This window comes from Barbus barbus, assembly GCF_936440315.1.
Source record: "Barbus barbus genome assembly, chromosome: 16".
In the NCBI taxonomy this organism is placed as follows: Eukaryota; Metazoa; Chordata; class Actinopteri; order Cypriniformes; family Cyprinidae; genus Barbus; species Barbus barbus.
The window spans coordinates 22,400,465-22,421,600 of record NC_136744.1 but is presented as its reverse complement, the minus strand read 5'-3'; the positions used below and the strand labels follow the sequence as shown (position 1 = coordinate 22,421,600).

At 38.2% G+C, this 21,136-nt stretch overlaps 1 protein-coding gene across 4 annotated transcripts in view; it reads left to right on the top strand.

Annotated features, from left to right (window-relative positions):
• The window catches only part of LOC306882695 (mitogen-activated protein kinase kinase kinase 4-like), a 32,067-nt gene that overhangs the window by 8,999 nt on the left and 1,932 nt on the right, over positions 1 to 21,136 (top strand). For 2 of the 4 annotated variants that reach the window (XM_079437524.1, XM_079437526.1), the window contains exons 3-25: positions 1,221 to 2,545; positions 3,836 to 4,093; positions 5,139 to 5,291; positions 5,774 to 5,931; positions 6,086 to 6,202; positions 6,910 to 7,009; positions 7,092 to 7,175; positions 7,271 to 7,540; positions 8,371 to 8,520; positions 8,725 to 8,886; positions 9,607 to 9,740; positions 10,271 to 10,349; positions 10,431 to 10,509; positions 10,718 to 10,817; positions 11,158 to 11,286; positions 14,041 to 14,141; positions 14,215 to 14,295; positions 15,563 to 15,754; positions 15,836 to 15,906; positions 16,007 to 16,123; positions 16,213 to 16,372; positions 16,551 to 16,673; positions 20,700 to 20,806. In XM_079437524.1, the coding sequence (XP_079293650.1) occupies positions 1,221 to 2,545; positions 3,836 to 4,093; positions 5,139 to 5,291; positions 5,774 to 5,931; positions 6,086 to 6,202; positions 6,910 to 7,009; positions 7,092 to 7,175; positions 7,271 to 7,540; positions 8,371 to 8,520; positions 8,725 to 8,886; positions 9,607 to 9,740; positions 10,271 to 10,349; positions 10,431 to 10,509; positions 10,718 to 10,817; positions 11,158 to 11,286; positions 14,041 to 14,141; positions 14,215 to 14,295; positions 15,563 to 15,754; positions 15,836 to 15,906; positions 16,007 to 16,123; positions 16,213 to 16,372; positions 16,551 to 16,673; positions 20,700 to 20,806 (4,250 nt within the window). The remainder of the gene's footprint in view (positions 1 to 1,220; positions 2,546 to 3,835; positions 4,094 to 5,138; positions 5,292 to 5,773; positions 5,932 to 6,085; positions 6,203 to 6,909; positions 7,010 to 7,091; positions 7,176 to 7,270; positions 7,541 to 8,370; positions 8,521 to 8,724; positions 8,887 to 9,606; positions 9,741 to 10,270; positions 10,350 to 10,430; positions 10,510 to 10,717; positions 10,818 to 11,157; positions 11,287 to 14,040; positions 14,142 to 14,214; positions 14,296 to 15,562; positions 15,755 to 15,835; positions 15,907 to 16,006; positions 16,124 to 16,212; positions 16,373 to 16,550; positions 16,674 to 20,699; positions 20,807 to 21,136) is intronic. The other 2 variants (XM_079437525.1, XM_079437527.1) reach the window with 1 other exon arrangement.

Sequence of the window (21,136 nt, the reverse complement as noted above, 5' to 3'; positions counted from 1 at the left end):
GAATCGAGTGTGTTAGATGAGGGAGACTCCAGGGACAGTTTTGAAAACCATTTCAGAGACATGTTCTTAATGTAACTCATATATAACATTACATGCATGCACAGTTTTATGGCAGCTTTAATCGCCTTTTTGGTAACTTCATGACTTAACTGATCACGACATTGCATGCTAGTAGTTTCTTTCGCGATTTGATATTAAATGATACAGGCTATGCGCGCGCCGGCACCTTTGTGCGTGTATTGAAGAGCATGCGCTGCGAGCACAGTACAGTTTCCGCGTTTGACGCTGAAGTGAAGCTGAAGTGCTCGTCTGAAACGTCTCCTGTTTGATGTGCTCTTAAAGACGTTCTGCGACTGAATAAATGCGCTTCTTGTCAAGAAAGAGACATAATTAATAGTTATGAGTGGGGTGGCCAACCCTAAGTCCCACCCCTGCTTTAACGGCGTTAAATAATTTTAATGCGTTAAACTGAACAAAATGAATCGCCTGCGTTAACGCGCTTCGTTGGACTAATCCTATTACAATTTGAAAATAAAAGAGCTTAAAGTGTGTGAAATATAATGTTAATATAATATAATGTAGGCCTGTTACATTCTTATTTTTATTAGGCCTATTATTAAGTTACTTTTATTATTAAATTATAGTCCTATAATTAAAATATTAACACAAAATACGTTTCTTTTTTTTTTTCAATATGTATGGGCCACAAGATACATATTTATGGAACAAATGAAAACAGCTATAGCCTATATCGTTATCAGCATAGGCCTATGTTGAAGTAGATTTGTCTCTCGTCGTCTCTGAGAGAATAAGCGGCGTCAGATGCCGAAAGCTCCGTCATAACTCTGTCATTCCGTTTTTACTTTCACTTTCTGCATAGTGAATTGACTGAGATTAAGATGTTCACCAGCCAGCATAAATATTGCGCAAAATTTGCACGTGGGCAAACGCGTGCTTGTGTGATATGCATTTGCTCACCTTCATGGTTTAAAACAGAAATATTTCCAACATTGCGATGTAACCAATTACCCCGCCCCGTGTATCGAATACGTACCGAACCGTGACACCATGGTGTCGTATCGAACCGAACCGTGAATTTTGTGATCAGTTACTATATATATATATATATATATATATATATAAGAAATTAGACCTTTTTTGTAACCTCATTGTGACAAATGGGTTGTCTCTGTCACTAACTTCATCTCTTTCGTCAACAGAGAAGCCGTGTTCCTCCAGCCCGTTGTCTCAACGAGAACGTGAGGCAGTCAGATCAGCCGAACCTTCTGAAGAGCACAGCTACAAGCAAGAAAAGAAGCAGCGCTTCAACCAGCGCTCCAACGAGCGGGACAGCAAGAAGACGTTTGAGGCCTCCTTCATGCTGGATCCGATGTCCAAGACCAGTCCCATTGGCTCCAGAAACATGGATCCCCGCAAGCCCTACCTGAGCCTGGGCATGTTGCCCGTTCGCACCCACCGACAGACCTCGCGCACAGACTGTCCGGCAGACCGCCTCAAATTCTTTGAGACTCTACGGCTTCTGCTTAAGCTTACCTCCATATCTTCCAAGAAGAAAGAGAAGGAGCAGCGAGGCCTGGAGAACACAGCGTCTAATGGCCAGAACAATGAGGTCATCTGGTTGGAGTTGCAGGCCTGGCATGCCCGCCGTAGCGTTGTGGACCAGGACCTGTACCTATACACTGCCCGCCAAGCCATACCTGACATCATCAACGAGGTTCTGCACTTCAAAGTGGACTATAGCAGCTTAGCTTGGCTTGAGAGCAACGTCTTAGTCGAGGAGAGCAACTCTTGTCCTGGTGAAACCAACTGCAGGAATGATCCGTTTAGCTTTAGCACCTGCTCCACGTCCTGTGGAGAGATCGATGCTGCTGCTCCTTTTTCCTCAGTGCTGGAGTGCCGAGAGCACCTGCAAAGGCAGAGAGTAGCTTTCGATCAGGTCAAGCGGGTCATGTCACTGTTAGAGTCAGTGGAGGCTCTGTACCCGTCACTGCAAACTTTGCAGAAGGACTACGAAAAGTACGCAGCTCGAGACTTCCAGGGCAGGGTGCAGGCGCTCTGCTTGTGGCTCAACATCACTCAGGACCTGAACCAGAAGCTGCGCGTGATGGGCACCGTGCTGGGCCTCAGGGACCTTTCCCGCATCGGCTGGCCCATCTTCGAGATCCCCTCGCCTCGCTGCTCCCGCGGCAATGAGGATGATGAGTTGGACGAGGATGACACCGAGTCCACCGCTACCTTCACTGCTGATAACGAGGAGGAGGAAAGGACCTTGAGTGAGGCGACCAGCGACGGGGAGCAGTCGCCTTGCACCACGCCAAAGTTTTCACGCCTCCTGTCAGAGGAGGAATTCCTCCCACAGGACAACAAGACTTATTACTGTCCCACCGCCATATACAGGCCTTTTGTGGATAAGGCGCTTAAACAGATGGGACTGCGTAAACTCATCCTCAGATTGCACAAGCTGATGGACCGCTCGCTGCAGAGGTCCAGAACTGCTCTGTTGAGTCACACGCCAACTCTAGAGGTGAGAGAGCAACTGAGTGTTGGCAGAATGTTAGATTGGTTGTGAACGTGTGGAATATCGGAGGAAATGGGAAAACATTCCTTTTGGCTTTATGGCAGGTTGGAAAGAATGAGAAGCTGAGAAGGATTAGTTCACCCCAAAATAAGAATACTTTCATCATTACCTCACCTTCATTTTGTTCCAGAACTGTGACTTTTCTGCTTCTTTTGAGCACAAAAGAGGAAGTGTACTGGTTGCTGTTCCATGCGGTTGCTATAAATGAGAACTAGATCTTCAAGTTCCTAAAGGACAAAAAGTCGTCATACAAATGATTCTGTTTACATCCAGTGAGCTGTTTACCTCCGCAAATGGGTCATTGAGTCAGTCAAGTAGATGAGTTAGATTGGTGAATGAATCATTCCACCACTTTTGTGAACTATCGGCAGATGTGTTTAAAAAAAGAAAAAAAACTTCTTTTTTTCCCCCTACTGTTTCGCACCCAAATTAGGCTAATCTACTCCACGACTAGCTGATGTGAGATGTCAGCATTTTAAGTGACATAAAGTTGCGATGTGACAGAAGTAACAACAGATCTTTTCTTCTGTATGGTGAAATGCATCTGAGGAAAATTAAGTTTCGTTTCATTTAACTTATTTCATTTCAGTGGTTGTTGATTTGGATGAAAGCAAATCTAAATGCAAGCCTGCAGTGGATTGTAAGAAATGGGTGGGGTTTATGCGAACTAAATATTTTGAGAAATCCAGCATACGTCACTAGAGAAAAGTCTGTCTTTTCATTGGGAGATTGATTAAACACATTTTAATTAATAATTTTGAGGACAAAAAATATATATAAAAAATCAAAGCATATACATGGAAGAATCATTTGCAGTAAGACCAAAAACACATTTAGAAAACGGTGATTTTCAATTTCTTTTTTCAACTTCACATGTAGGTATGCTAGGTGTGTGTATATATAGCACAGAGGTTGTGTAGACCATTTGTATGGTGCTATTTTGTCATTTTGGAGGCTGACAGTCCCATTCTTCATTTAGTTTGAATATAGCAGCCAGGAAATGCTTCAGAAACTCATCTGCCTTCTGCCAAAAGAAAATCGTACAAGTTTGGAACAACATGAGGGTGAAAAAATTGTGAATTTTCATTTGCAAGAACTTCTTTGAGATTGGTGTTAGCGTGTACTGTCTTTCATTCTACTTATCAGTATTTCTGCAATATTTTGTTGTCAGTGTTTTCTGTTTTCTGTTCATGTACTGAATCAACGTCCATGTTCTCATTGCTCTGTTCCTGTTAGTTGTCAGCGGTCCCGGGTTATTCTTTGCAGCACTGTGACTACCTTCCAGAGCTATCGCGTCACGTGTCCGGTCAGGTGGAGGAGGAGGCGGAGTCGGGACGAGTATCGTGGAAGGAGCTTGTGGACATGGACCTACCCTCATTCCGGCCGGCCTTCTTGGTGCTTTGCCGTGTGCTGCTAAATGTTATTCACGAGTGCCTCAAACTGCGCCTTGAGCAAAGGCCTGCAGGGGAACCGTCCCTGCTCAGCATCAAGCAGGTCATTACTTGCATGTACCTACATGTTGTATAAACACTGCCGTTCAAACATTTGGGGGTTAAATTAATCAAAAGTGATTAAGACATTTATGATGTTACAAGGGATTTCTATTTCAAATAAATTGCGTTCCTTTAAACTTTCTATTCTTCAAAGTATCTTATATGCTATAAGAATCATATAAAAAATATTAAGCACCACAACTGTTTTCAACGGTGATAATGTTGGAATAATTTCTGAAGGACCATGTGACATTGAAGACTGGAGTAATGATGCCAAAAATTCATCTTTGCCATCACAGTAATGGACATATAAAATATAAAAATAGAAATTACTTATTTTAAATTGCAATCATATTTCACAATATAACTTTTTTCCTGTATTTTTTATATTTATATGTAGTTATATTTATTTTATTTTTATTTATTATTCTTTGATTAAGCCAACATAAGAGCCTGTCATACGGTGGCCGAGAGAGCTCAACGTGCTGCAAATTGAAAAAACACCTGCAAATTAAGAAAACAACTTCGTCAACACACGCGCTGCAAATGCTCACAACACAAACAAATAAAGAAACACACTGCGAATACTCACAACACAACCAAACAAAGAAACACGCTGCAAATAAAATTCTTTATTTGGTTGTGTTGTGAGCATTTGCAGCACCTGCTGTCAGATTGATGAAGATGTCTTCTTGATTTGCTGGTGCTTTTTCTATTTGCATCTGTTTTCTGAAGTTGCAGCATATTGAGCTCTTTCGGCCACTGTACTATAATTATAATTTCATCTTTTTATTTGTGCATGACTTTTTTTTTTTTTTTTGTGTAGAAACCAACTGATAGTGTTTATTGCACATTTTATTTGATTTATTCTTATGACTTAAGGCTGTTTTGAAATGTGATGCCTTATGAAGAAATTGTGTTTGGCTCTCTTCAAGACTCAGAAACTCATGAAAGCTGTTCACACATTCAGCATGACTAAATTAAATGCCATGAAATTATTCCTAGAGACTTCAAAAATGTCTGACTTGTGTATTTGTGTGTTGTAGTTGGTGCGTGAGTGTAAAGAGGTTCTTAAAGGAGGGCTCCTGATGAAACAATACTATCAGTTCATGCTGCAAGGCGTCGTCACTGACCCCCAGGGTCTGCAGACTAACGCCAACATCGACGAGTTTGAGGAGGATCTGCACAAAATGCTAGAGGTGGGATTAGGACTGACTGGTGTTGTAATCGTACTCGCAGGCTTTCTTGTTTAATTACCTTTACATTCATGACCAAGTGACAGTGACTCATTGAGGAAGTCAATCTTGCTACGCTAAATTCCAATAAACAACCCAATACGACCCAGATTCTGCGTGAAGGTGTGAATCTGATGTGTATATCACCTGTAATCATCACAAATGAGGACATTAGTTATAATAAGATGTTAACGGTACAATTATTTCATTGTGACTCAATGGGAGTAGTTCCCCGTGTTTGATGACTGCTAATCTTTACCAGTGTTTTTTGCCCAGCTCTGTGGTTTTTTCATTATAAAATAAAATAAAAAAATCTAAAAATAAAGATTTATCCTTCTGCGGTTAAATTGTGTTTAGAATAATCCAGCAAACATCTCCATCCTGAATGCCAGTGATCTGAAGAAAATAAACAGACAATAAATGTTTCTGTGTGCTTGTGCATGCAGGTGTACTTTGACTACATGCGCAGCTGGATCCAGATGTTACAGCAGCTGCCTCAAGCCTCCCATAGCCTGAAGAACCTGCTGGAGGAGGAGTGGAATTTCACCAAAGTCATCACTCCATACATCCGGGGTGGAGAAGCCCAGTCAGGGAAACTCTTTTGGTTAGTCTTTTACTCTGTGCTCTAGCTGTTTCTATGGTATTATTTTTTTCTTGATGAAACAACGAAGGATAAATGATTGCAGTGATCCATTGGTTGGAATTACATATCAAAGTAAAGTGCACAAAAAGCATCACTACTGGTTTGTCTTTTCCAGTGATATTGCTGGCATGCTGCTAAAATCCACTGGAGAATTTCTGGATGCTGGCCTTCAGAAGAGTGGCAATGAGTTCTGGGAGTGTGCGGATGACAGCACTGCCTCGGATGAAATCAGGTGCGTCTTAGACGACAGTTAATGAGTAATAAACACAGTGCTTGACTTCTCAACTTCTCTGTGTTCAGTGCTATGTCATCATATCTGTCTTGTTCTTGCAAAAATGTTTTTTCATCTAAAATCTGTAGAACGGTTTGGGTTATAGACAGAATAGAACAGAAACTATATAGAATAGAATCCAGTTCTGTTTGGTGCCGTTAATGTCAAATACAAATGTAGTTTTAATATCTATCTGAAAATATTAGTTTTATTCAGCAAAGACACATTAAATTTATCAAAAGTGACAGTAAAGACATTTTTAGTGTTCCAAATGATCTATTTAAAAAAATGCTGTTCTCTTTATCTATGTATTCATCAAAGAATCCTAAAAAAGTGTCACGAATACCACAATTTTAAGCAAAATATCTGATTTCAACACTGATAAGATTACGAAATAGTTTCTTGAGCACCAGCTAGCATATTAGAATGATTTCTGAAGGATCACGTGACACTGAAAACTGGAGTAATGGCTGCTGAGAATTCACAGGAATAAATTGTATTTTAAAATATATTAAAAAAGAAAACAATTATTTTACATTGTAACAATATTTCACAATATTACTATTCACTATTCTACTGTATTATTTTTAAGACATCCTAAAAAAATCTTACTGACTGAGTTTTTTTAAGCATTTAGCATTTATCCCTGTTTTTTTTTCCTCCTGCAGACGTTCGGTGATCGAGACGAGTCGTTCGCTCAAAGAGCTCTTCCATGAAGCCAGGGAGAGAGCATCTAAAGCATTAGGCTTTGCCAAGATGCTGCGCAAGGTGAGTTCACTTGACACTATGTTTGCACTGTGTTGTGTCACTATAATGTGCAATTTTAACGTTCTGCTTTACTTCTACTCAGGATCTTGAGATTGCTGCAGAATTCAGGTTAACCAGTGGAGTTCCCTCCCTCCTCCAAGCACTGAAGGCCAAGAATTATGTCAAAGTATTAAGACGTTCCTCTATATTAATGATAGTCTGCTATAGATAGATGCTCTACATGTGCTTAATAACTTTGTCATTGTGTGCCCCTTTTCTTAGGTCCAAATCCCAGGACTGGAGGAGCTCCAGGTTTTCGTCCCTTGTGATCTGATGGAGCAGCGGCTAGTCATCTTACAGCTGTTGAATGCAGCAGCTGGAAAGGACTGCTCGAAAGAGCCAGACGAGGTCCCAGAAGATGAGGCCTATCTGCTCATTAGCAAACATGGAGTTGGGGACTCGAGCTCCGATGGTACCTGGACTGAGTGGGACGGCACTGTGCTCAAACTAGTACCTCAGGTGGAGACTGTAGACACATTACGGGCCATGAAGGTATGAAGCTAGGCATGTGATGATCTTAGTTTAACCATTCAGTGCTGTTAGTACATAGAATGAGTCACTTCCTCAAAAAAGTTATTTACATATCAAAAGTCTGGAGTGATTAAGATTTTTTAAAATGTTTTTGAAAGAAGTCTATTTTCTCATAAAGGCTGTATTTATTTGATCAAAAATACAGTAAAACGGTAATATTTTGGAATATTTCAATTGAAATAGTATTAAAATTACAGTTTATTTTAATAAAACAATAATATTACAATTTAAAATAACTTCTATTTTAGTCATTAAAAGTCGTTTCTGCACATCTTTTGGGTAACCATAATACACTAACTTCCTAAAGTTAATTACTTTTTGTTTTTTTTAAAGGACGCGTTACGTTAATCAAAAGGTACAGTAAAACCTCAAATATTAAGCAATATTAACTGTGTACATCACTGATAATAATAACCATTATTAATAATTGAGCACCAATAGTAATTGATGATAAATTAGAACCAAGTTATCATTATAATGATATGAATGAATGAATTATAATGATTTCTGGGGGATCATGTGAGACTGGAGTAATAGCTGCTGAAAATTCAGCTTTGCCATCACAGTAATAAATTACATTTTAAAACTATTCAATAGAAAACAGTTATTTTTAGATTGTATTTTGTATATATTGCCCATTTTAATGTATTTTTCTGTCTTTGAAGAAAAATTTATGTTTTACAATTTTTAGATTTGGAATAAATCTTTGACTTCTAATTTTCTATATAATCATTTCAGTTTACAGGTCACCCATTCGTTACAGCTTCTAATATGTCATATATGCTTCCTAGGTGGACAATCTGTTGCTGGTTGTGATGCAGTCGGCCCACCTGGTGACACAACGCAAAGCCTTCCAGCAGTCTATGGAAGAACTTCTGACCCTCAGCCGAGAGCAGACATCCAGCCAACCACTTATCGTCTCTGCCCTGGAACAGCTCAAGGTGATACAAAAAAAACTAACTAGATTTTGTGGTCCCAGTTTCTGTTTTCTGACATCAGCTGATGTGTACTTGGAGACCCACTTTCAAATCACATCAAGCAGGGGTTTCAATCTGTGTCACTGAACGCTGATGTAACATACAGATGGAGTATATGGTAATTTTGGTTTGAGCTGCTGTTTTAAAGAACATTTTCTGTCCTTTCAGAATGAGGCTCTCCAGCTGTGCATCAAGATCAACACCGCGATCGACCGTGTGGATTACATGTTCACGTCAGAGTTTGAGGCTGAGGTGGAGGAGACGGAGAAAGCCACACTGCAGCAGTATTACAGAGAGGCCATGATACAGGGCTACAATTTCGCTTTTGAGGTCTGAAACTGATGGTGTTCTGTGTATATGAATGCTGCACACCATGAAATCACAATTAGCAAACAGCAATCCAGCTGATTCAATCAATTCTCAATGGAGAAATCAAGTTCTGCCCTTTCACTATATATGTCACAATAGGGAGGAAAAGAATGCCATTTCTGGTTGATGCCAACTTTAAGTAGCTTACTAATCTGTTAGACATTAAAGATTGCAACTTTTGTCCCAGGGCTATCAGAAAATGTGCCACTGTTTCCGTTCCCTTCTATTTAAGGCTGTTAAAAAGAGCTAGTAATGATATGGTGAAGTTTAGTGGTTGAACGTCCATGTGGGTTTCCTGCACCCTTGAATCTAAAATAAAGTCTAATTAGTAGTTGGCTAATAAGCCTTAATTTTCTTCAGTGCTGTTTTTATATCCATGTTTACGTTAATTAGCCATGTGAGCTAAAAGCACAAAAGAGGGGGAAAATACATTCAAAACATGTCCAACAGCTGTTCACCTATTCCCTTTGTTTTATTTAATAAAATAGCAAAGTTTCAGTCATAGATCTTTGTCAGGTAGCGTGCAGATGTTCCTTGTTTTCTTTCAAGCCAACAACACAGAATTAAAAGAAGTTCAAGAAAAAAATATGTTAAGGATACGTGTCAAGTATGAAGAAGGCAAACACACAAGGATTTTTCTCGAGTCTATCAGTTCAGCATATGCTTTTTGTTTTCCTGCAGTATCATAAAGAGGTTGTGCGGCTGATGTCTGGAGAGTTCAGGCGGCGGATAGGGGATCGTTACATCGCTTTTGCCCGCAAGTGGATGAACTTTGTCCTCACGAAGTGTGAAAGCGGAAGAGGCACTCGTCCAAGGTGAGTAGGCTCTGTTCCAAAAACAAAGAGGGTGTTATGCAGTCTATTTCTTACATGGGCAGTTGATTTGAATTGAAAAAAAAAAAAAAGAGCTTGTTCCGATACAGAACATTGTTCTAATAAGCATAGGAAACATAGTACATGCACAAGTTTTGAGTAAATGTTTTTTAATTTTTTTTTATTTATGCTATGTCTTCATTTTAGATGGTATGATTCTTAGACTTGTTGACTTGCATTATAGGCTTGCATTTTCTTTAAAGGATGCATGCAGTGCTAAAAAAGTTTTCTGAGGACCCTGCATTTTCTTGCTGCCTACATTTTGGAGCAGGAGTGCATCTGTGCTGCCTTAACATGCTGTCTCTGTAGGAAGCTCACTAGGTTTTGGAGCAGAGCCAGTGTTTCATCCCACAGAGATGCTAATGTTCAAAGAATACATTTCCAGCTTCTTTCTCAATAAACGATATTGCAATCTTGTTCTTTTAACAAGCTTTCAAATGTTATTTGAGGTTACATTTTTATTTAATCTCTAGGTGGGCGACGCAAGGCTTTGATTTTCTTCAAGCGATTGAGGCTGCGTTTATGTCAGCCTTGCCAGAAGATGACTTTCTGGTGAGATAGCCATGCCCTGTTGTTTTAATATCTGTTTTGCAATTGCAATTGAATTTATGTTGTTAATCTTGTGTCTTGTAGAGTTTGCAAGCTCTGATGAATGAATGTATAGGGCATATTATCGGTAAACCGCACAGTCCAGTCAGTAGTATGTACTTTGGTAAGTGCTCTCTTTCCTTGCGGTGTTTAAGGTCACTGTTTATGCTTTTAGCTTATGCAATTTACATAATTTTGAATAATTATTATTATTTTTTTAATTGAATAATGTGTTTACAGAAAATTGCTTTTCACAAAAATAATTTTTAAGGCAATTAGTAGGAGTTTAGCAGTAAATTGATAATGGCATCTGATGCAAAATCTTCCATCAGGCCCACGAAATAGCCCTCGACCTGTCAAAGTCCCCCGTTGCCACAGCGATCCTCCAAACCCATGCCTCTTTATCCCTTCATCTCATTCTGAGACCTTCAGGTAGGTCATGTCCTGGGTCTTCACCAGTAGCACATCTTAGTGGTATTATAATGCTTGTGCATATATGTCCCTCCTATGCATGCCCTTGTGTTCTGTTTAAACTGGAGGAGGGTTTAATTAAATGAGTCACGCTGCTTTTAATGCTGTAGTTTATATTTAAGCTTTAACCACTATCTCTGCTGCAACATAGAGCTTCATACGGGTGTGTGTTGTTTTGTGTTTGTATGCTGACATTAGAAAATGTGTAAAGCTGTGCCTTATTTAATAATAAACACTTTCACACATGCACACATCATCCAAAGCAGAATACTGAGGCCGTCAGTCTGTTTTTCCACCACAGCTCTCGGAGTCTCCCGTGTGATCTACGTCCCCAGTTGTGTCCCCCAGGTCCCCGTCCCGCCCCTCCATTAGCCCCAGGGGAACACGGCCACGCCACCAAATCCTCCGGCGGCGTGCCCAATGACACCAGGTAGTCAGGACCACCCATTCTCAACCCCAGACGGAGCTCTGCAACATTTTTAATATCCTAAGCATTGCATCCTTGTCAGAACAGCATTTCTCGTGGCTTTTGAGGTTCATAAATGAATTGGCAAAAAATTTGGAATGTATTATAAATGTTTTATGCCAACAACAGGATGATGGGTACCTGAAAAACTTGAAACAGGCTGCTCTTTCTGTAAAATGTTCCGTTTTCTCACCCAAGTCCACGAGAAAAACATTCATTTTCTGAGTAATGCTGTTTTTACACAGGATGTTGTGAAATTAAAGGGGTCATATCATCAAGAATCAAATTTCCTTGAACTACTGAGAGGAGCTGTGAAAACATACTGTCACAACCTTTATAACAACAGCTCAGTACAAAAATATAAACTGCAAAAATAACTTTCTGAAATAGTTTTTGGATTTCCTATGTCAGAAAGCCAAGAAATTAAAATGGCCAGTTATATTTAAGTGTCAGCAATGCTCTGCAAATGTGAGAATGTTTGCTAAACCTGCAGTATGTAGCAGGATTGATATAGTTAACTAAAACCATAAAAAAAATTAATTTCATACTGTATTTTAAGTTCATTGAAATACAGTAAGCATTAGATTAAATAAATAATTTCTCATTTTAATTTAGGTTGAAGAACTAAAACCACAATAAAAATAAAGAAAAACTATATAGGCATTAAAAAAATACTAAAAATGACTAAATAATTTTTTTATTTTTACTAAAAAAATAAAAACTAATTCAAAATGCCAATAAAACTACAATGGTTCTAAAGAAAACCCTGGATGTAGCACCTACTGCTCTTCATGTACTTAAAGGATTCCAATATTAAAGGGGACATCGGATGCCCATTTTCCACAAGTTGGTACGATTCTTTAGGGTCTTCGTGAAATGTCTGAAGAATACTTTGGTTAAAATTCCTCACTGATCGTGTAAAACTAAACCCTTTTTTACCTTGTCAAAAACAAGTTCACAGCAAGCCGTTTTGTTGCATGTCTGTTTAAATGATAATAAGCTACTGCTAACTCCGCCCCTCTCTGCTGGTTGTTGTATATTTGGTGGCACGTTACCATCAAAAAAATCTTCAGTGGCTCTCATGTCGGGAGAAAACCACAAAACAGCTGCATTGTTTACAAGACATTGTTGTCACTACAGCTGTTCGAGCACGGAAAAAATGTCTGACAGCGTACAACTGACTGAGGGCGGTACTATGCTAATATGGGAGAGTCTGTCAGCAGTCATGGGTGGGGCCTGAGCAGTATGATGTCATACTAATTAGAAAATTACAAAAATGGCTTGATAATTGAGACTGTTAGGTTCTTTGGGGATTAAACAAAGGAGTGAATGGAATTTTAGAGTGGGTGTGGTTACACTGCTAGGACACATTTATTTACAAACTCCATGTAAAAAGGAATTTTGCATCTGATGTCCCTTTTAAAAATAGTTAAATTCAGTATGGAATCATTTTGTGATTATCACATTGTAAAGGTGTTGCATTATTGCAGGATGAGGCAGCACAAATGATATCAGACACAAAACTGCAGCTCATGTGTAAGTGCAGAAAAATGCGCTTATGCTGTATTTCATTTCACATGGAAATGGGACATAAAAGGCTTGGCAGTAAAAGGCAGTAAATTACCTGTTTAATTCAATTCAGTGTCAGAGAGAGGGTGAAAATAATTATTAACGACTGAATTATTACACAAAAACATTTGTAAATATAAGAAAACATTTAAAATAATGAAAAAAAAAAAAAAGAGTATAATATGACCCCTTTAAGTGTAATACATTTAAGTACAGTATATGAAAGTGATGTAGTGCTCCTTCTCAAACTCCTTGCCAGCTAGTTTGGAGATATAATCAGCCCACAATAATTGTCTTGATTCCACATAGCTGTATGAGCCCTTAGCAGATGAATTGCTTGAATGATAAATGTGTTTGGTGAATTTGATCTTTGCAACTTTCACAGTGTCCAGTGCTTCTGTATTAATAGCCTCTGTTGAGGCATGCATTAGCATGCATCATTGGCTTAAACACCCTGTCCCGCTGCCATCAGGGACATCACTGAAACAAAAATACACGTTGATCCAAGTACATAAAGATCTCAAAGTGCTGTTTAAGGATAAGCTCACCTCCACCTCTACATGGGATTGTTCATTAGTAAATGAAAAAGTCTGATCCTAATCAATACTCTGATATATTTCATATAACTCCCAAAATCCACTGTTCCACTCAACACATTCTCCTTGTTATGACAGCAATAAAAGAATGAGGCTGCATGTTACAGTGATTCTACCACGATTTGGCACAACATCAAGTGGAAAGGCTAAAACTCTCTTAATGGTATTAATCTCTCTATGGTAAAATCACTGTAATGCACGAGTGCCTTGTTGCTTGCAGTAATAATCAGAATAAACCATTCATATATAGACTGTCAATTAATATTAATAGCTTGAAGAGTAGTTGACAGATAACTTGTTCAGTAACTTTTATGTTAATATCAGTAGCAGAGGTTGATGTATATAGTTTGAAAGAGCTTAATAGGATTCTTAACACTGCTGTACTTGAATAGAGCTGACTTTTCCATCTGCATGGTGTTGCTGCAAGACTTAAGCATGCTCATATCTAACATGTTTCATTTTAATTATTATTGCATGGAGTGTGTCTCAACCGGTTTCTGTCTGAACGAAGGCTGTGACTGTATGTAACATTTGACTCTCTTCTGCCACACAGGGTCTCTAGTGTACATGAAAACGACCGTCTCTCGTCTGTGGCGGCGGAGTTGCAGTTTAAATCCCTCAGTCGCCACTCCAGCCCGACAGAGGAAAGAGAAGGTATGCATTACTTGACTGTGCAAAGTGTCATTTTTATTAAACGCATTCTGTAAGTTTTCTCTTGTATTTCCAGAGCCCTCGTATCCTAAAGCAGATCCCAGCAGTACCGCCCGTCGCAGCTGGGAGCTCCGCAACTTCATCAGCCAGTCAAAAGGTAAAATAAAGAAAAGAAATTATGATGAGTTCATGTCATGAAAGAGGATAGATGAAAGTACATCTGTGCAAAATAGCTTAAAGTATATCTATATTTTTCACACCTTCTGACAAAGTTCTGTCTATGTACAGTATTATAAAATAAATATTTGCCTTTAGTACACACACTACTGTTCAGGGGGTCAGTACGTTTTTTTTTTTTGCAAGAAATTAATTACTTTTCTATAGCAAGGATGCATCAAACTGATCATAAGTGACAGTAAAGAATTTTATATTGTTACATGTGTCACGGTTTACACACAAATATTAAGCAGCATTACGGTTTTCAGCATTGACAATAATTACAAATGTTTCTTGAGAATCATTTGAGAATCGATTGTAATCTATTTTTATATAAAATCTAAATTGTAATATTTTAACTTTTACTGTTTTTACTGTATTTTTGATCAAATAAATGCTGCCTTTAAAAACATTAAAAATTTCTTACCAACCCCAACCATTCAAACTGTAGTGTACTGTATATTTTAACTACATTTACATTTACATTTATTCATTTAGCTGACGTTTTTATCCAAAGCGACTTACAATTGCTATACATGTCAGAGGTCGCACGCCTCTGGAGCAACTAGGGGTTAAGTGTCTTGCTCAGGAACACATTGGTGTCTCACAGTGGATTCGAACCCGGGTCTCTCACACCAAAGGCATGTGTCTTATCCACTACGCCATCACCACCCTACACTAAACATTTTAATACATGAAATATACCACACTGAGACTTCAGTGACTCTTTTTTTCGTTTAGAATTGATTCACTTAAAACTGCAACTTTGTGTTCAAAATGTACAAAATTTATATAAGTGAGTACACCATGAATCCATTTTCCAAACCGTGTTTTTGGCTTGTCCTGAATCACTACGGTACACCTATAATAGGCTAAGTGTTTATATTCTGACTATTTAGACTGGTTCGGGTAGGTACCGCTGCGGAGTAGCCCGGTACGTCCGTGATTCATCATAGACATAAACAGAGAGAAGTAGCTCCGGCTACAATGTTCTTCCGCAACACGCACGCAGTTCTGTTTATTAACTGCTAGAGTGCCAAAAGTTACTGACTGCAGCTTTAAATAGCTTTTTTTAAACTGATTCCAGCTTTAACAGCATTTTTATTTTAATGTGTAATTTATCATTAGAATTTATGAAGATTTGCAAATATAATGTATTTAGCAACCCTTTTGCCCTTCATTTTTTACATTTTAAAATTGTCCTACAGACACTGCAGCACGTCAGAGCCCTATGGAGGCTGTCCGGCGCTCTGTACGCATCTTTGACGACAAGCACTATGTGCTCATGAGACAGCGAAACATCATCGGACAGGTGTGCAACACCCCCAAGTCCTACGACAACGTCATGCACGTGGGTCTGCGCAAGGTCACATTCAAGTGGCAGAGAGGCAACAAAATAGGTCAGTGGTCATCCGTATGTGCACATTACATAGTAGAGGCCTTTGTTACATTTTCATAACACTTTTTCTCTTTGTTGACAGGCGAAGGGCAGTATGGAAAGGTTTACACATGCATCAATGTGGACACTGGAGAACTGATGGCCATGAAGGAGGTATATTCTTGAGAATGTATATTAATTTCATATATGTATATGTAAATAAAATACACTGCACTATAAGCACTTCAATATCTGTAAATGAATTTGCTTCCAGATTCGCTTTCAGCCCAATGACCACAAAACCATAAAGGAAACGGCAGATGAGCTGAAGATCTTTGAAGGAATCAAACATCCGAACCTTGTCCGCTACTTTGGTGTAGAGTTGCACAGGGTAAAAAGCTTTCCGTGTTTGTGTAATGTGAAGGTCTGCTTGTCTCTTCTGTGCTTTTATTCCTCATTGTTCCCCGTTCGCTCTTGCAGGAAGAGATGTATATCTTTATGGAGTACTGTGATGAAGGGACCCTAGAGGAAGTGTCTAGACTGGGTCTGCAGGAGCACGTCATCCGCCTCTACAGCAAGCAGATCACGACTGCAATCAACGTGCTCCATGAACACGGCATTGTACACCGTGACATTAAAGGTGTTCTTTTATTGCTTCATTTGCGTCAAGATTTTCATTTTCTCAGTTACTTTTTTCTTCATTAAAATGATCGATGCCTTTCTGAGATGCAGATTTTCGTAATTAGCTAGTTAATGGAATGTCTAGCTTATAAATGTTTTATTGCATCACTTTTTATTGTTATTCTTTTACTTCCCAGGAGCCAATATCTTCCTCACGTCATCGGGCTTGATAAAGCTAGGGGACTTCGGCTGCTCGGTGAAGCTGAAGAACAATGCTCAGACGATGCCTGGAGAGGTGAACAGCACGCTGGGAACAGCAGGTGAGAGACTTGAAGTTGTAGTTGATGAGGAATATCTGAACAACATCCACACATAGATCAGCCGTTTCCAGGCCCAGACTTTAACGCAAGAACTGGATCTGAACCTGATAACATAGATCCAAAGCGCAATGAACATGTCTTTGGCCAAAACCCCCTGAGTCTCACAAAAAACCTCCCATCAAGAAACAATCTTGACCAAACTGTAAATAAAAACGGTAGAGAATTAGTGCAGCTCTGCCGAGCCTCAGGCCTGTACATACTTAATGGCAGGATCAGAGGGGACTCTTTAGGGAGGTTCACGTGTTGTTCAGGTCTTGGAGCTAGTGTAGTTGACTATACCATCACTGACATGGACCCCTCCTCCTTCAGTGCATTCAATGTCAAACCACAAACTCCACTTTCTGACCATAACCAAATGAACATTTATATTGAAACACATCACTCACTAACACAAAACATACCCAAAACCTGTAAAATGTATCAAATCCAACCAGCATACAGATGGGCTTCAGACAAATTTATTCAAGCCCTCAATTCTGAAGAAATGAAAAATCTAATCACTACATTTATTAACAAAAAATTTGAAACAACTGAAGATGGTGTTAATTTGGCTATAAATGAAATAAATTACATATATAAAAAGCAGCTTGCAAAACTGAGTTGAAAAAGAAAAGAAAAAAAATGAGTAAAAATACATCAAAAGATGAAAAATGGTTTGACTCAGACTGCAAAACATTAAGAAAACAACTTAGAAAATGATCAAATATGAAACATAAAGAACCAAACAACGCTGACATAAGAACTGAATACTGTTCAAAATTAAAACAATACAAAGACACTATCAGAGCAAAAAAAGCACCATCTGACCAAAAGTTTACAAGAAATAGAACATTCAGTAAATCCTAATCAGTTCTGGAATATGTGGAATAATCTGAGCACAACAAAACCTCAAGACTTGCCAATACAAGATGGAAACATTTGGACAAAATAGAAAATTTATATAAAGATATCCCTCCAAAACAACTCATTAACAATTCTTACTTATGAAAACATAATTAAAAATAATCAAAACCCTTTCGACTTCCCAATTACACATGAAGAATTGATGAAAAAACTCAAAAGCCAAAAATGTAAAAAATCTTGTGGTCCTGACAGCATTCATTCACACCTTGTACTTAGTTCAGGCTGTTTTCCTAACATCTGGATCCAAGGACTTATTACCCCTATTCACAAGAGTGGAGACAAATTGGACCCTAATAATTTTAGAGGCATTTGTGTGAGCAGTAATCTGGGGAATTTGTTTAGCAGTATTTTAAACAATAGAATAGTAAACTTCCTTAACGAACACGGTGTCCTGAGCCCTAGTCAGATTGGCCTTATTCCTAATTATAGAACTACTGATCACATTTACACCCTACACACCCTAATCAATAAACACGGAAAACAGACTAAACACGGAAAAATATTTGCATGCTTTGTCGATTTAAAAAAAGCATTTGATTCTATTTGGCACGACGGATTATATTACAAACTTTTACAAAGTGGTGTAGGGGGTAAAGTTTATGACATTATTAAATCAATGTATTCAAGCAACAAATGTGCAATACGAATTGGCAATAAACATACAGAATTCTTCACCCAGAAGAGAGGAGTATGGCAGGGCTGTAGCCTGAGTCCAACACTGTTCAACATTTACATTAATGAATTAGCGGTGCTGTTGGAACAGTCTACAGCCCCTGGACTCAGTCTACAAGACAAAATTATCAAGCTTTTGCTGTACGCAGATGATCTATTGCTGCTGTCATCCACCCCACAGGGACTACAGAAGCACCTAGACCTGCTGGAAAACTACTGCCAGAACTGGGCCCTGGCAGTAAACCTCAAAAAAAAACATTATGGTCTTTCAGAAAAAGCCCAGATGTCAGGAACACAGATACCAGTTCAGTCTAGGCAGCACCGAACACACGATGCAGTACACTTACCTCGGCCTGATCATCACTGCATCGGGGAGTTTCAGTACGGCAGTGAATGCTCTCAAAGTTTTAGAATCATTCGCAAAATGATTCTAAAATTACAAAGGAGAACACCCAATAATGCATGTAGGGCAGAATTAGGCCGTTTCCCATTGATTATAAATATACAAAAAAGATCGCTCAAATTCCCACAGAATCACTACATTATAAAGCACTACAAACCCAAGAACTGAACCCTGAAAAGAGTCCACTCAGACAGCTGGTTCTGAGACTTACTAACCTGACTAACTCTACTAACACTAACCAGTCTCAGACCAGCACTGCTTCTCAACCAAACAAACAAACCAAATGATCAAACAATCTAAAAATATATATCTGGAACATTGGGATCAAGAAACCAAAACACAAAGTAAATTACAACTCTATCGAACTATAAAATTAAAATATGAATTAGAAGATTATCTCCAGAGTGTCGAAGACACAAAGCAGAGACAGATCCTGACCAAGTACAGGCTCAGTGAGCACAGACTAGCCATCGAGACCGGCAGACACAGAAAGAGCTGGTTCCCCAGAGAGCTAAGAGTGTGTGCTCACTGTGAGACAGGAGAGATCGAGACAGAGACACACTTCCTACTTCACTGTTACCAATTTAAATCAATCAGAGACATATACATCAACAAATTCACAAACATCATAAAGAACAGCCATGACTGAAGAGGAACAAATAAAGATAATACTAGGAGAGGGACAGACAGCAGCACTGGCTGCGAGATACGTGTGGACGTGCCACAGCCTGAGAGACAGCAGCTGAACGTGTGTAATGTGGGTAATATGTGTACCATGTCTGACCTCAGTGTGTTTCCCTACTGTCTACCACAGTTACCCTCAGCCTGTGTGTGTTTATACGTTAAACACTGTGGTATGACATGTTCACACAAGTTCTTATTTGTTACACTGTGTATTTAAGTTTATATTGTTATAATGGTTTTATTCTATTATTTTGATATTTTCATTATTATATTTCTCTCTATATATTTCAAGCTTTGGCAATATTGTATTTTTTACAGTCATGCCAATAAAGCAATATTGAATTGAATTGAATAGTTCCCAGGTTTAGACACCAGAGGGCATGTCAGAACAGTTTTAAACTGTTTTCAAAGTTTTCTTATCACCAGTGCTGTCAAAAATTAAACACAAAAGAGTACCTTATGCTTTTTAATAGTATCATCATATCTCATGATAAAGGGTCACTTGGCAAACTGAAACGCTTCCTGGAAGACTTGAACAGTATAAAATGTTTCACGCTGTCACCAAAAGTTTCATTAGTTTTATTTATATACTTTTATAATATTTATTAATGTTTTGTAGTAGCTGTTGTATTTTCATTTTTCATTTTAATTTGAGTTATTATTGTTTTTCTCATTTTTATTACTTTTTGCTTAAATATTTGATCTAGCTGTATTATTTCAGTTTTAGTTACTTCTTAATACCTTTACTTTTTTCAGTTAGTTGCCATTTTCATTGAAGTTTTCCATATAATATTTATACTTTGTCAATTAATGAAAACTGTTTTTCATTAACAACACAACCTCTTCACAGGTTGTAAAAATAAATATTAAAAATGTTTAACAAATGGTAGCATTTTAAAATGTAAAATATAAAAGGAAATTTAAGTGTTAAATATAGCTTAAATGCAAACTTTAGCAATCTTGTTAATACTTTCAAAAATATTTTTCTTTAAGCTAAAATTTAATATTAATATTTGATGAGAGGCTTAAACTTACACGGAAATTAATGTGGCCTTGGTATCTAAATTAAATAAAAGTTTAAAGTACTATGATTAAAATACTTCAACTGAAATAATTAAAAGCTACATAAAAAAATGAAATGATAAAAGCACATAAATTTACTGAAACTTAAACTAAAACTAAATATAAAAACAAAAGCTAATTAAATACCATAAAAGTATATAAATAACAATAAAAGAACACTATCTGGCATCTGTAGCATTGTGATAATTACCACAAAATACATTGTTTTCGCTCCTTTCTAGCATACATGGCTCCTGAGGTCATCACAAGAGCAAAGGGTGAAGGTCACGGTCGTGCTGCTGATATCTGGAGCCTTGGTTGTGTTCTCATAGAAATGGTCACTGGAAAGGTAAAAACCTGGTCTATGTGCATATTTTATGCCTGAGTTTGGTTCTTTTATGCTATCCATGTGCCAGCATTTCCCCACACTGGTTTGAAAATAGCTATCTGTTATGGAAACATGTCCACTCTGCATTCATTCAACACCAAATCAAAAGGAATTTTCTGGGCTTGTCCACACATGCCTAAACAACCAAATTGGTACTGCTGGATTGGGCTTCCTGAAATGTAATTAATCACATTTCCACCAATTACAACAAAACAAGATTCAGTTTGGGTATTCACCAGTTTATTGTGTAAACTAGTACCATCATTTATTAACTTTATTTTATTTTATTTT